The following is a 16,388-nucleotide window of genomic DNA, read 5'->3' as shown; positions in this document are numbered from 1 at the left end:
CTCTGGTAATAGTATACGTATATATATACATCTGGTGTTTAATAATTACCTGAAACTTGCTGGACCTCCTGAATTGCTACCCTGCCGTTAATGAACTCTACATTAATGACTCGAGGATATTACGCACGTATCAGGTTCTACGATCCCGAACTGTCAGTATCAGGTTCTACAAACCCTGACCAGTGTTACCGTAACTGAGGATTCGTCATGCTTGTCGAAATCAAGCAGCAATAATCGTTTGTTAGGGGCGAGGTACCTTTGAGGATCGTTGAGGCCAATTGGCTCGACGCTATTTTGCTTTCAAACGATTTATGACAGAGCCTTAGCTTGCCTGTGGCTAGATAGAATGCTTATAGTGACCAATATGAATGGTGACTCGATATCATCTAGCTATCATCTATTGTGTAGCATTCAGATAAACTTGCCATGGTGTATGGGTATACGAGCACAGGCTTACCAAACTGTGTACGCGATAGAACTCTTCTGTTATTTTTAGAATGTGGATTTTATGCATTTATAAGAAAACTAAATATGCAAGAAATAAAAACGCTGTATGTGATGTTTAAAAATGTATACAATATCAGAAGCTGAATGCACATCGCATTATTTAAATGACGACGAAGAATACAATTCAGATCTCATTTTCATATTAAAACGATATATGTTTTATTTCGTACATTTTGTTCTTTTGTATTTTTCGTACGTGTGTAGAAATCAATAGTCTGGAATATGTTATTGTACTGATGAGCCTGTACAGGCGTACAGGTAAATCTGTGCAGGCGTGTGCCCGCAGTCTTCATACTATTATTGAAAATCTGATTGCATGAATAATCGCCCGAACTATCGAAAGATACAATGATTGTTTTGTTTCTGGATTCAGTGAGCGAATAACATTATCTCGTAACAACATCGGGCGAAATGACTCGGGCCCGCCGAATTGAACCACAGGAATCGATACAACTGGCTGGGTATATTCCGCAGCGCATCCAGTGAACTCATTTATCTATGTGTCACTGTACCAACCGCATAAATCAAACGAAACTCCGCGTGCAATTCTGAATATACTCGCGGATCTTCGATGGCCAGTCGTCTCTTTAAAACTCTAAAGCCGTGCTTTTGACGAATCAAATCAGAACGAAACCAGCAAACAAAGGGTATTGTTTTGTTAACAACCGCTGCAGGAATTCATTCAATGAGTTTTTAAGGGAGAATACCATTCTCCTTTTCATGCCTGTGTCCCTATCCTTTTTTATAGAATAAAATATTATTAATAAATATTAGGTTGATGCATACGAATTTTCATTAAATATAACAGATGTTCCTGTGAAATCTGATAATGTATCAACATTGCAACGTGTAAGAACATCAATAATTTTATTACCTTTTTCGTTAGTTACTGTTAATACCGTTTGGAGAAAAAAGTGGAAGAGTAACTTTCGACTCAGAGTATCTTTCATTCAGAGACTCTTTCATGTTTTCCGAGGGAAGTCGTGCATTCTGGGACGCCCTGTACATGTACAGTTGTTAGATTTTCGATACAGGTAAAGACTATTCTATCTTTCACGCATATATGAATATTTTTTTAAAGAATAAGCTCGCTTTGAATAATCCCTTTCAGAGGACTTTGCGTATTGCGCCTTATGAATTTTAATTTGCATACGAGGGGTACGTATGCATATAAAAACCGGAAGTTCAATTTTTAAACGTTGACAACTCGGAACGGGAAACTCGGGTTTCTTAAAAAAAAAAGGATTGAATTTTCGTAACACAGAAATATCACTCATCTCGTTCGAATTATTCCGTGTACGCTGGACGCCAATCGGCAGGCGGTGCGGGCATCGCATCGCGTCGTTGCAGAATCTGCAAAAGCCACGATTGACGGACTATGTTGGAAAAGGGAGAGAAAAAAGTAACAGGAGAAAATTGAAAATTTGAAGTCGTTCGCAGAGGAAACCGGTGACGAGGATAAAGCGCGATTGGACAATGGACCGCGCCCGGTTATGACCCCCACCCTCCCTTCTAGAGATTTATGGAAGTTTGACGAGTGCTCGTCGAATTTCCAATCGTGCAATCCTTCCGCAACGGTGCTGCATTTTTTAAATATTTACACCAGACAGATTCTTCGCATTTCAGTTAACTTGTTTTGCAATACATCTAGCGTTACCTGTTTTAGATCTTTTGTACTTAAATAAGAACAGGCAATTTACTTAATTGGAAACAGTAAGAATTCAAAGGAAGAATAAAAGATTTAATACAAAAGCAGAACATGTCTGCAGAAAGATAAAAATACTGGAAACGTAAATATTTTCTGGGACGATGCAACTAACAGATCAAATAATCTCATAAAGGATTGAGAGAATATAAAGCAAACTAACATTTATGACAAGCGCGGCAGATTAAATTAGTTCTCTTACAAGAGGAGCGAGGATGTTCAGGTTTTTTTTTTACAAAGGCTGCAACAACATGCATGCTGAAAAAGATAGTTTAATTGGTCCGAGAGGAAATCCGGCGCAACACACGGTAAATTCGAAAAAATTCACGGTTTTTAATGCGACCGTAGCGTTGTCGCGCCGTGCCGCGCCGGTCGAAAATACGCTCCGTTTGCCAATTTCACGAACCGCGAGATTGTTATGAATTTTAACAACGTTCAGTGATTTTTAGCTTCACGATTAGTTATCCTGCCTACGTAGCAACTACCTCCGTAATCGAGTTTCGCGATCAACGATGCTAATTCGGACACACATTTTTTCTTTATCCAAGAGAATTAACACTTTTTACATAAACGTGAGGACTTGATAAATCTCGACTAAAAATCTGTGCTGATCTAATTAAACTAAATAATTAATGATAAATTAGTTTTGTCAATTCTTTTTCGAATTGATTCGTTTTAACCCAACGATGTCTTCAATAATGCGAAAAAAATACAGTTCGATTATTGAAAAAAAATTTTATCTATTCTCAAAATATCTGTAAATAATGATATAATAATTACATAATGAAAAATATATGTACTTTTTCGTTACAAAATAATTCTTTACTACAGATGATATGTCAGGGCCCTAAAAAATATATTTTACATAAATTGTTTAATTTTTATATTTCATATGCACATAATTTAATGAATATTCAAATATACTGAATAAAAAAACCTTCTGCGTTGTTTATTTTTTTGTCACTGAATTGATTTAAAGTCCGCTTCATTTTTAGCCCATGCAATTTGTCCATACTTGCGATTCGAATAAATTAGAGGCGAAATAACGATCCTCCCGTTTCCGTTTTATTTATATTTTCCTTTAGGACGTGATAAACTGTTCGAGAGAAGAAAATACGCACCGCGCCACGCAGTTACAGAATTAATGAGTTCGATGAATGCGCTTGTTATTCCATCGATTCTCCATTTGTGGTCACTTTTTTGGGCAGCGGCCAGCAATCGCCGCTAGCAATCGCGGTGTGGAAAAAATAGATCGACACGTTCGAATGTGCCGCAAAAAACAGCACGGCTTGTTCGTTAAGCCGACGAATACGTTTGTCCATGCCTTTCGTCAAATTAATCGTGTCCCGGTTCTCGAGCTTCGCGAAAGTCGATTAATTACTCTGCTAATGGGCTTCGTACCAAGAGCCCGACGGTAACCACGATAATTGTAATGCGAAATCGAGTGCTTTATGAATTCGAGTACGACCCTCTGAGCATTTTAACGAATCAATTTATTAATAAGAAATATCGTTTTCTTTGAACGTAACAAATGTTCCTGTGCAACACAGGTATATCACAAGTTTGACTAATTCTTCAATATTTGAATGATGAAAGAGACGTTTATCTAAAACATAAGTTTTAAACTGATGTCATAAATGTTTTATTTTGTATAAAAATCTGCAGTCTAACTTCAAATTTTAGTGATATACGGGGTGTCCTAGGATGTATGATTTTTCTCTCAGAGCGTGAGAGTGAAACACTGAGTTAGAATTTCCTCTTCCACTTTTTTCTCCAACCGCTATTAAAAAAGTCATTAACAAAGAAAATTGACTCAGAATTTCATCCTCTTTTACACCCTCGTTCATTCTGGGACACCTTGTATTCGAAACTATTCAATCTTTAATTTGATCCATAATAATTGGCGCTGAGATAAAATAAGATCGATGTTTTTCACGTATTAATCTAAAAATGAAAAAGATATCAATTTACTAGTGAAACTTGTTGAATTTAATCAAGTTCCGACTAGCACGTTTCTCTCTATTTTCTGTGTTCGTTTATTTGACAAAAGAAAACGGACACGCGTTATGCCTCGTTCGGTAGGTTTAGCAGCGAGCTCGGATGGAAAATTACGTACTTACTTTGAGCCGTGCTTTTCATTCGCACGGCTGAAAACATGTAACATGCGAAATTAAAATATTTTGCCTGACATTTATTTTTCTTCCTTTTTGCTATTAACGTGAACGAGACGAACGCGTGGGCGCACTAAACGAGACAGTAAATGAAATTACGGCGAAACGAGAATTTACAAAGTGTTGAGTAAATCCCTTTCTCTCTCTGCACGCTTCCTATCTCTTTTCCAAGCATAAAGAGAGAAGATACGATCATCCGATACTAGAAAAATCTTGAAAGCGGATCGATGGAAACAATAAAAATTAGTGTTCTTCGTTTAATCGAAGTTTTATCGTCCATTCTATGAATCGCAATCTCTGCATCTGACAAGCTCGTTTCCTTTCCGATATCATTCAAATGACGATGAATTGATGCCGTTGTTATCACGAGATAATGATCCGTAAGTACCGTTCCATGCTCGCGTCGTGCGCCACGGATTTGCTTTAATGAGTTCTGCGAAATCATCCTGTTCCCTGCCTCCTTCAATCTTTAACTCCCTAGTGGAAATTGAACGAACGGCGATATGTGTGCTGACGATGATGTCTCGCTCATAGCGGAATAATGGATAATTCCCTATACAAACTCTCGTTGACGGTAATCCCTTTGAAAATTATACCATCAGTTCATTAGTACCCTAGCTAAGGTTATACCATTTCGCTGAACATTCTTAGCGCCGTATAGATTATTTATGCTGTTTAATAAGCGTTTAACACGGTGAATGAGTGTAACTTAAGAAAATTTCATTTGGCTTAATCTCTGATTATAAATATGTCAAACCTACATTTTGTATTCAATTTCGTGCAAGTGCACGTTGTATGTTTCTATTAAAATCATAATTGTTATTTTATAATTTATTCATTTAATTTAGAACATGGAATCTAGCTTGAGATTTCTTGTACCCTTCAGACAATAACAAGTGTTATATTTTTGATGATTTGCACATTTTTTAAACACATTTCGAACTTACATATCCAGTTCTTCTACGAATGCATAAAACTCGTAATCAATTATAAAAAGATAATTTTAGGAATGCGTGGTTGGGTAAATAAATTTGGAAATCCCGAGATGTCTTATCTAATCGTGGATTCTGATTCCCGCCGACGAATTCGATCCGGGAAAAACGGGCCAACCACAAGATTTAACGAGGAATCGGCTTTGCGTAGTTTTCTAACGAGTAATTGGCATTCTGCCCCGTGCTAATTGACAAACTCATTCAGCTCCTTTTATCAGGATTATGACAAATTGACTGTAGAAAACGAGGTTACCGTAAAAGGCTGGCCTGTCATTCGCCATTCGCTGTCGCGTCGTTTGTCTCGTCTCGTATCCTTCAGACAATAACAAGTGTATATTTTTGATGATTTGCACATTTTTTAAACACATTTCGAACTTACATATCCAGTTCTTCTACGAATGCATAAAACTCGTAATCAATTATAAAAAGATAATTTTAGGAATGCGTGGTTGGGTAAATAAATTTGGAAATCCCGAGATGTCTTATCTAATCGTGGATTCTGATTCCCGCCGACGAATTCGATCCGGGAAAAACGGGCCAACCACAAGATTTAACGAGGAATCGGCTTTGCGTAGTTTTCTAACGAGTAATTGGCATTCTGCCCCGTGCTAATTGACAAACTCATTCAGCTCCTTTTATCAGGATTATGACAAATTGACTGTAGAAAACGAGGTTACCGTAAAAGGCTGGCCTGTCATTCGCCATTCGCTGTCGCGTCGTTTGTCTCGTCTCGTAATCGCGTTAAAATTGGAGTCGAACTTCTGAATCGAGTTTCCAGTTTTGGTTTCTCGCTGGGATCTATATTTATAGACCACGCTGGATATTAACGACGAAAGACAAAGTTTGCCCCATTTTCTTCAAGTCTATTAGCGACACTGCGCATTGGCAATACAAATGTGAGTAGTTCCTAGTTAAGTATGAAACGAAAAATGAAACTAAGTTTTAAACGAGGTTGGGTGGATTAAGGATCGACGGCGAGCTATGGAAATTTATGAATTCTCCTTGAAACCGGTTCATAGGTAGCTCGGTAATTGGATTAAACTAATGAATCACAGTTGTTAAACTATTTACGGTGCGAATTGGCGCTCCTCCGCATTCCTGTTTCGAGCACGCAGCGTGCTGAGCTGGATATTAAAGCTGACCCATGGTGCCTTTCCCTTACTCTACCCTAGTCCTGATCTCGTTAGTTACGGTGCTTTTAATCAGATTACAATCGCGACTCTACGCAAATATTAAGAACAGATAGCTGCATGTTGTAACCCCCTACTTCAATATTTAACATACCAGAATTTATTGCACGTGCGAAAGCACGTGTAACTTTGATACAACAACTTTTAAAAAACGTCGACGTTAAACCTATCGTGAGCATTGTACACTAACTAAATTTTTCCCATTCCTTCACTAGTATACAGAGTGAGGCACTAACTATTGCCTCCTAGAATAACTCCAAAAATATGATAGTAGTAGAAAAGTTGTCTACTATGAATTTTATAATTATTTAAATTGAAATATCTTTTGAATTATCAGCTTTTTTGGATACATAAGTCAGTACTGTTTTATAAAGAATGTTTAGTTGCATCGTTTAATCTATAAAGAAATACCACATTCTATTTAAAAAAACAAAGGGGGCCTACATTTCTCTGAAGCGACTCCACCTAGCAACAAAAAATTAACGTCGTACTACAAATCCTGTTGTCCCATTTAACTTCTGTTTCGAAAACTTTTCTACTGCTATCATACTTTCGGAGTTATTTTAGGTGGCAACAGTTAGTGCCTCACCCTGTATAATAATATTTCAGTTTCACCAAGTAAACTGACATATACTCGTTTAATTGTATCAAAGAAGCAGGAAAGAAGAATGAATTCTCGGTTGGCGAACGTCTACTAATTTATGCCTTCCACGCGAATGATATCGATACACGGAACACGCGGGATCGTCATCAGGCGATGAAGGATGAACGGATGTGCCGTCATCCGATGGTACCCGCACGCCGTGATCTATGGTAACTGATAATGAAAGCACGGAAGGTGAGATACCGCTGTTCGCCGTATAAACTATAGTTTCCGGTGTACACGTCACGCGGTACCCCCAGCTTCCTTCTCTAGGAATTATATCTCTCACAATACTAGGACCTCATCGATAAAACCTTGAATCATGAATATCGGTTGATCCAATGGATTCGTAGGCACACGATATGTGTTCGTTGAGAATGGCGAACGCTCGTCGAGTTCGAGCCGGAAACTGAGAATGGAATCAGCCTGGGTAAGGATAACCGACTGCAATTACGAATATACCGGACGAATCGACTCGTTTTCTATTTTGTTCACGAGTTTATACAGGGAATCGGAGGCAATTTCCGGTACCCGTTCCTAGAAAGAGGGCACGCTTCGATATCGCGGTGATTTATTTGCCTTGGGAATTCCGCCCGACTGTTCTTTGTTAGTTCCGCTCAAAAATCGGATATTGCACTATTATACCTTTTCTCTCCAGTAAAGAACATATCAAATTCAAAATTTTGCTAATTGATAAATTAATAGGTGTAATTTCTGGTTGATGAAGAAATTAAAATTATTGTAAAACACGATAATTTAAAATTTGGGGATCGTTATCAAAACTGCTTTTAGTACTTTGTTCCGTTTTATGTCCGCAGACAAAATCCTAATTATTCTCTATTATCAACAGTCATTGTAACTCTATTAACTCAGTACGATAAAATAGTTCACGTGAGCAATACGTAGCCAGATTTTCGTTCTATTTATACCAGCAGCTCGCTGGGATGCAAACTCGTGTAAAATCCAATTAAATGGATTCTATTTTCATGACCGATTCAGATGGGTTTATAATTTTAGTTTGGACAGCAATAAGAAAATTGAACGCGTAGAAAGTATAAAAGATGTTATAAGTAGTACTTAAAAGTACATGCAATATCAGAAGCTGAGTGCACGTAGCAAGCGTTACATGATAAAAAAATTTTTACCCGAATCTCATTTTTCGAATTCATATTATAAAGTTTCATTTTATACAAAAATCTATAATCCAGTTATAAGGTAGATATACTATAATAAGGATATAATAGAAATAAGGAACAATTTTCATTAGAATATCACCATATGCTTTCAGTTTCCAAGGGCTCGAAGCCGAAGCACGGGACTTGGCCTAACTTTCTTACGAGTCGATAAGCCTTTCAGCCAGGGCTTTGAAAACTCATCTGAAACTCGGATCAGGGCGCTCCAAAAAAAGCGTACGTAAATCGATATAAAGAAATCGATAGGATGTTGATTAATATTTTGTCACGGTGGATCTTGTGAATAAAAAAACAATATGAAACCTGATGAAACAAAGTGCGACTGTACAAATACGGGAACAGATAGAGAATCCGGAGGAAGTTCAGTGTAGAGAATCTGGTGCGTTAAGGATAAAGAGGAAGCGGCCTGCGTGGAGCAGAAAGTGAGCCGAGAAGGAAGGCCATAAAACAGGCTAGAAAGAGGTGAAAATAGGAGGGAAGCTCTGGGAACAGATAAAAACAAAGATGCAAAAGGGTAAAGCGGAAACGGAGTCGCAAAGGGAACCTTAAATCTCGGGAAGATCGGCTAAAAAAAGCACGGTGGGCAAAAAAACTGAAGGGAGAATAAAAGTGGGGAAGGAGTGGAAAGTTGACAGAACTAAGGAAGAAAGACGATAGCAAACTGGTCCCAATCGCAAACAAACCTACTCGTTTTAAAAAAGGAGCAGCGAACAAAAGAAAAAAGCAACTCGAAAAACAGAGTAACAGTGGACCGGTAAAAACAACTGCAGGAAATAAGACAGACGGTAAAAAATAGCACACAAAAGTATATCACAGCGCTAAAAACAACCCGAACACGCGATTACTGAAATGTTAAAAAAAATCCACTTTTTAACCTGTTAAAATATACCGTTCTGTACGAAACATGTATGTATGTGCACTATATGTGTAGTAAGAAAAATTATTCTTTTGATGCATTGATAATTTAACAATTCGATACTGAAAAACTGTTACATTTCAAACGTTATACTGTATACAAATACAGAGGAATGAGTTGCGATTTTTATATGATAAAAGCCTTATAATAAACAAATTAAATGAGAAATCTCTGTTTCATTCTATTGATCATTGAAAGATCGAATGACATGTACATTTCCAGTGATTAAAATATCACGAATATACTTATAGAAGTTTTTAATGTATTCTGAATAATAGGTAACGCAGAGACGTCATTACGCAGACGGTTAAAACTTTCGGAAGCAATCACCGAAGAGGACGTTACAACGCGACCATTGTAATAATCGCAGTTGGCGACCGATCTTAAGCGACCGCCAGCCTGTTCTCGTAAAGTTTCCGTCGACGCGGTGCGGTGTTCGCGCCGATTCGGAACAGAATAGTATCATTCGAATTCCGTCGGTGAAACGACGGAATCCGGTTTGGATCCTCCATTTAGTTTCCGGCAACAACTCGTCGACGGCCGAAATTGAAATCGCACCTGAGCTTTCGCGGTAAACGCTTCGAGTCAGTCGATTTTTGACGAAATAAATCATTCACCGTTTACCACGACGTACATCTAATACTTTTCCTCCATTTTACTTCATAAATTAGATGATAAATTTATTTAGTGATTCATTGCTTGATAAAAGTTAGATTTGAATATGATAATTGTATAATAATCTCTCAGTCTGTAAATTGACGTTGAGAAATGAATAATATGATCTTGTGTATTTGAATTTTAATGAACAAATGAAAGAAGTATGGGAGGAACTAATTTAGAATGATACTTTCAACGGGATCGTTACACGGTAACTGACTCACCTTAGTATTGTCATCTGGAGAAAACGTAACTCATCGTTAAGTGAATTAGCCACAGGTTGAGGAACGCCCTGGAGACCCCGTTGCCGTCGTGCACCGCGGCTGGCAACTCCCCTGAAACCGGAAGAGAAAAGAAATTGAATTAAGTTACCCCTGCTGGCCGTGTTTCGGTCGTTCGTTTCAGTTCGCGTGCGATAACCACCACGAATGAACTTGTCAAGCTGCCTAGTTAATCTATTTTGTTTCAGGTTTCTTCTTATATAAATGGAAATACAATATATTCAAAATTTTCAAAAGTCGCATAAAAGTTTCAAATTTCTTCAATCTTTTATTACACATAAAAGATGACTCGTTCACGATTTATACGTAAAATCTTTTTTAAACCACCTGCCGAAATCTGGCAGAAGAAAAATTGCCCTCACATAATCACTACAAGAACGTCACGCGATCTTGTCCGTTAGAACCGATATTTTCATCGTTCTCGTTTGCGCGAGATCTGGAGGATATTCGTAAATTAATCGATATATGAAATTCTCCGTCAGAGTCTTTCGATGGAACGTTTTCATCGACCGGGAAACCTATAAATTCACGCGTTCGGCAATCCGTCGACGTTATCGCTGGCAATCGATCGCGAAGTCGCCGATACGAATTTCCAACGCGAGACGACGACGCGACGTGACGCGACGGTGTCGCGGAAGAGGGATCAATCGATCCGGGGCCTTTCGTCGCGGATAGGGCCACGATATACCTATGAAGTCCCGTAAATCAAGCGGTCGAATATATATTTTATTTTTCGGCGACGGGCTTGTAAACGTTGTTGGTTGGTACTCGATGCGGCGCGAGCGAGCGAGCGTGGGCGCACGTACGCCTGCACATGCCGTTGACAAGAACACATTTGTCATTTCATTAATGGTTGTTCCGTCTATAGGTTTTCTGTCAGGCGCACACCGCCGCAGCTTGACGTATTTTGGTGGCGTCCGTTTAATCGCTCTTCGACCGAGTTACGTTTCCTAGATAATAGTTCGAGGCTCCGGGCTTTCATGAAATTAGGCGCTCCTTATTAATGGCTCTTGCGCCACGAGCCTATCCCAGAGAGCTGTAGCTTTGCCTATCCCGTTCGAAGAGCCTTTCCTCTTTGTCCCTCCTTCTTGCCCGCTCGCTCAACCGGAAGTGCCGCGTGCAACTTGGCGCCAATGTGCGTTTGCGTTTCGAGAAGTGGTTTGGGTTCTCTCGTTACTAGAATCGAGCACGACGGAGCGCGGAACGCGACCAGAATTACTTGTTAACAGGCGTTTCACTGGGAATTCCGCCACGATTAGCAAGCATTCCGTTCCTTCGAAATTTAGAGCTTTCGGTATTTTTATGGTAATCAATATTTCGCAGAAAATGCCTTCACGATTCACAGAAACACTTTTATTTCAACGAAACTCCCGACGGGGGAAGGAATTCACACCAGCAGATTGAAATGGAACTTAATCATCGGTGTCCGACAGTCGAGAATCCCGACTGCAAAAATAGCCCGTTGCTACCATGCTGCGCCGGTTCGACGAGCTCTCAAGATTTACCCTGTGATTTGACTGATCACTCGACTATCGAGAATCGAGACTTCCGGTTTTCCATCGACAGAGAGTCCGACAGAAAACGTGCTTTCCCTGTGATCACTGTCCGTGATCGTTCTCTCCCGCTGATCGTCAAGGATTATTCAGAGATCTCTCGAAATTCACTCGAGATTAGCTGAAGGATCCTCAAATATCAAGACTATTGAAAAGTCTATTTAATTTGTTAGAGTGATGCACACGAAGTATTGTTTTCTTCAGACGTAACAAATGTTCCTATACGTACACGCATCGTGCATTTGATTCGAATAATTAATCAATTATTTTTACGGACTCCTGAACAATTAAATAATTTTATTATTATTAATGTAAATATTGCATTATAAATATAACTGAAGTTTATTGTCAAGAAAACAAGGGTCACAGGACAATCGCTTAGTGAAAAAGTTTGATGGTGACGTAAAACTTTTCCCAAGAGCACTGCGGTTGTTGGGAGATCATTTGGAAGTAGATTCAAAAGCGGTCTAAAAGTTCCTGCGCTTACTTTTCTCCAAGAAACACTGCATCTTCCTTTCCCCGTTTTCCGGCTGGAATTTTTCATTTCAATTCCATCGCGCGACTCATGTGTCTTCGCATTCTTTCATCAAGACTATCCCTCGAACCTAGGAGCGCGTTCTCTTCATACTGTCACCCGATTCTAGAATACTTTCCTCCCATGTTTCATCAACTATTCAGTCGCACTGATTTTTCAATCTTTCACGGAGTGTACACGAGTCTCAAGAGATTTGTCTTCTTGGATTTATATTTGTTCTATATTTCCCCATTTTTCTTCACTTCACACAAAAGTGTCTCATGCTCTTCTTGTTTCTTCTTGGCTCGCATCTTGCAGTTTTCATCTTCTTTAGGGAGTTACGTAAACGTTCTCTTTTCCAGTCCATTGGACACTTCTCTTGTTTATCCCTTCGTTAAACCTGTCACTCCTATCAATGACCCATTTTCAATTTACCCAAACTTTCATTATTTGAGCTAGAAACAGCTATTAGTATTTTACTGTTATTGCATACAGAGATTTTCAGTGTTTGCTTTCAAATATTAAACAAGGAAGAAGGAGAACGACCACAAACTGTATATAATTGACGAAGAATTCTCATACATTTAATATTCAATATTCAGCAATAAATACAATGTTTAATTAAACATCGTTATCGTAAATCAATAAAAATAAATAATCAATATATTATATTATACTATCTACTATTTAATTAAATTATCGGAAGCGGATAAAGCATTAATTAATGTGCCTATCACGTCGATCATCAACTGAAAGATTACAGATTTATCGAAAATCGACGTTATCCGTGGAACAGTTTTCGATAGGAATTTCATTAACTCAGTTCCCTCCCTTCTCGCTTGAAAAAAAAACTCGCTTTCGTCGAATCAAACAAGCGAATGGCAACCACAATTCTCTACGATTTTTCGAGAATCGATTGAAAGATAATATTATTAACTTATACATATAAAATATAAAGTTACATACAAATTGAGTTTGAACGTGTATCCGTTACTATTGTTTTCTCTATTCTCAAGAAAATGTTTCTTATTTACATAAAAGCGTATCGCATAAATGTTTAACTGAATACACTGCATTTTATAACAGTTTCCTCAGAATAGAAAAGATAATATACAAAATTATAGTTATTTTATAACCAATTGAAAATGGTAAGTTTTGTTCAAGCATGAATTTATGTTTTGTCCGTGTTAAACATTTAAAAACATTTCGTCGGTTGTTAATTGGCTAGAATGAATACCCTATCTACTGATCAATGGACAACGAGAGGGATTCACAGTGCACAATGTATTCGCGGCTCAACTGTTTCGATTCAACCCACTCGAACTACGTTTCCTGGACAGGCCCCGTAGTCGCAAGTGCACGTACCAGAACTTCCTATTGACCATTTCCGGGCCGTGGCAGTCAGGAATGTCCAATTGCACAGCCCCTTGTATCTGCGGTCGACCATCGCGGTAGTCCAGTTTTCGTTTTCCAAATTTCACCTCGCAACGAAATTCCATCACAGATCTGTCTATCAGATATTTTCTTGTTGTTATTACGCAAAATAATAACTATAAAAGTCATTCAATAATTTTACGCTTCAGCTGTTAAGTTTTTCACATCTCCTGTGTTGTTACGCAACTTTGTAGTATCAAAGAATGAAACAATAATAAACTCGAACCGAAACAATTCAGTCTGGCTTTATACGATTTAGCACAGTTCAATTTGACTTCAATTCACGTTTGACGAACTTCATATATCTTTTTAGAAGTAAGGCAAATTTCTCTAGACGTAATTGTGTACTTATATGTTTATTTGATTAAGTTCCCTGAGATGATACACGGAAGTTTCGTCTGAGAATAGTTTCGCCAATTCCGTCCTTTTCCAGGTGTACGTACCTCGTGTCTTCCTTTATTCGGAAAGTTTAGCGTTGGCGCAGTTTCTTCGCTACTCTTCTGGACTACGTGCACCCGCGCTAGTTTCACTTCACTTTTTCGACGTTACGAGCTAGCTACGTAGTTTGTTGTTTGCCATGCAACTGTCGGGTTTTACTTTGGCGCTAGCTTGTCGGCTCTTGTTACCGCGATGGAGATTTTCTTTTACACAGTGTGTTCGTTAATTCCCTGTGCGTGGCTTCTTTTTCGAAAGGATTGTAAAACGAAACTACACGAATAAAAATCTTCAGATTTCCATAAAAATTCTCACGCTATACACTACAATTTTCTCATGCTCTTGCGAAAGAGCTCTTTTGTTAAGTTGATGCATATGAAATACTGTTCTCTTCAAACAAAGCAGCTGTACTTTTTGTAGAATACCACCATTATTAAGTTTTGCTGGATTATAAGTTATTTCTAATCAAATTATCCTACGTTTAATTTGATGGAAGAATTAAATGAGATTAAAAGTTTAAGAATAAAACGGCGTTCCGTATTTCAGCATCAACACAGCACATATTTTATATCAACGGAGATAAAGAAATACTGGACGTGAATCTTTCGTCATAAGCGGAGTCGGTGATAAACTTGTCACGGAATGGTTTCGGAGGGATAGAACGGTGGACAGTAGGTCAAGAGGGGCCGTTTCGGCTCATATGTGGCCACACTTCCTGCAGACGGAATCCTCGCTTCGGAATCACGCAGCAGAATTTACTATTGGTCACTTCCTACCCTCGTAAACTCCGCAGGCGCCGCAAGCCACAATCCGTCCTCTCTGTTTCTCTCCTGCTCGTCCTTATCGATTTTATCGAATGGAAGTGAAGATCCTTCGGTAAAAGAGGCAGGTACCCGGGAGACCTCTCTGGCAACTCAAATTTAAGTTCACTGTATTCATTGAAACAGAAAGGAGAGCTCTTAAGTTCCTTTTCTGCTGTCGTCTCTGTTTTCTTGAAACGTTTGTCGATTTTCCTCGAAATAGCGTCACTTGTTAGATTTCTCGCGAAAAAATGTTTGCAACCTTAAAAGTTTTAGTTTTCTAATCATTTTACGGATTTACCGAATTAGATTTTCCTATTTTTTCACGGAATTAAAAGTATTTTTGCAAATCGACAAAAACATAATAAAACCGTAAACTCTTAAAAAAATAAAATATGAAATACAGAATTGAAAATTTTTAGCAAGTATGCATAGTTAACTTGCGCGCGTATTGAAAACAAAAATAAAATGTACGCAATTTAATACAACGTATGATGTGGATGATCAAAATCGTTTATTAGATTTATGGAATTTTGTAAAAATAAAATCGGATGCAATTATGGAAGCGAAAATATTTTCGTGATCCATAAAAGTATTTCGCAATTTTTAAATCAAGGAAAGAGAATCAAACTTGTTGCAGGTTAATCAAGCAAGACACGAATCACAAAGACTCGTATTATTGAAGACGTTTGCGCTTTTATTAGACCGATCTCTCAGCTCTTTGATTTATCCCGTGGCGGCGGATAAGAAAGAGAAATTAGTAGATTAAGCCTTGACACCAAGGATTCACCCATCCCGAAGAAGATAGTCGTCCACAGGCGTGAAACGGCCAACCTCTTTTTTCGAGTGCGAATAATCTTGATAAAAGCACTCCGGATCTTTTCTTCCCCTCTATCAAGGCACGTATGGATTCGAAGTCAGTTCATCGAAAAACAATAGCAGTGGCCCTTCGTACTTTTTTTATTCGAATATTAACACATTTTATGGTCCCTATTTTTTTTATAGCGTATGTGATATAAAATGGAATAAAACGATACAAATTTCATAGAGTGAATAGTTACGGTTGGTTTTATGATTGCAGAGTGAATTTATACAGTTGAGAAATGATCTTCACGCGTAGTTTGTCAATTATTAGACAGTCGATAACATTATTATTGAACAATAAATTGAGATTTGAATTATAGGAAATCAAACAATCGAATTTATGTGTATCCATATTGATTTTGTCCAACCAATATTGTTGTTACCGTTACGTTATTCGTATACCCACGGGCCCACGGAACATGCACTATCAACCTTGCATATTCATATGAAATTATTTATCTTACTGACATTGTACCCATTTTATCGTATGCGAAAAACGGTCACTTTTTAATGGAACTTTAACAGATATTGAA

General features: G+C 38.2%; 1 protein-coding gene across 2 annotated transcripts in view; it reads right to left on the bottom strand.

The window, feature by feature from the left end:
• LOC108631670 (uncharacterized) overlaps positions 1-16,388 on the bottom strand; it is a 176,800-nt gene that overhangs the window by 5,228 nt on the left and 155,184 nt on the right. For both annotated transcript variants that reach the window (XM_018035776.2, XM_026818973.1), the window contains one exon: positions 10,199-10,309. In XM_018035776.2, the coding sequence (XP_017891265.1) occupies positions 10,209-10,309 (101 nt within the window). In that variant the 3' untranslated portion in view covers positions 10,199-10,208. The remainder of the gene's footprint in view (positions 1-10,198; positions 10,310-16,388) is intronic.

This window comes from Ceratina calcarata, unplaced genomic scaffold, assembly GCF_001652005.2.
Source record: "Ceratina calcarata isolate Rehan_Ccalc_2016 unplaced genomic scaffold, ASM165200v1 scaffold92.2, whole genome shotgun sequence".
Classification (NCBI taxonomy): Eukaryota; Metazoa; Arthropoda; class Insecta; order Hymenoptera; family Apidae; genus Ceratina; species Ceratina calcarata.
The sequence above is the reverse complement of the archived record's forward strand: the minus strand, read 5'-3'. Positions and strand labels throughout refer to the sequence as shown.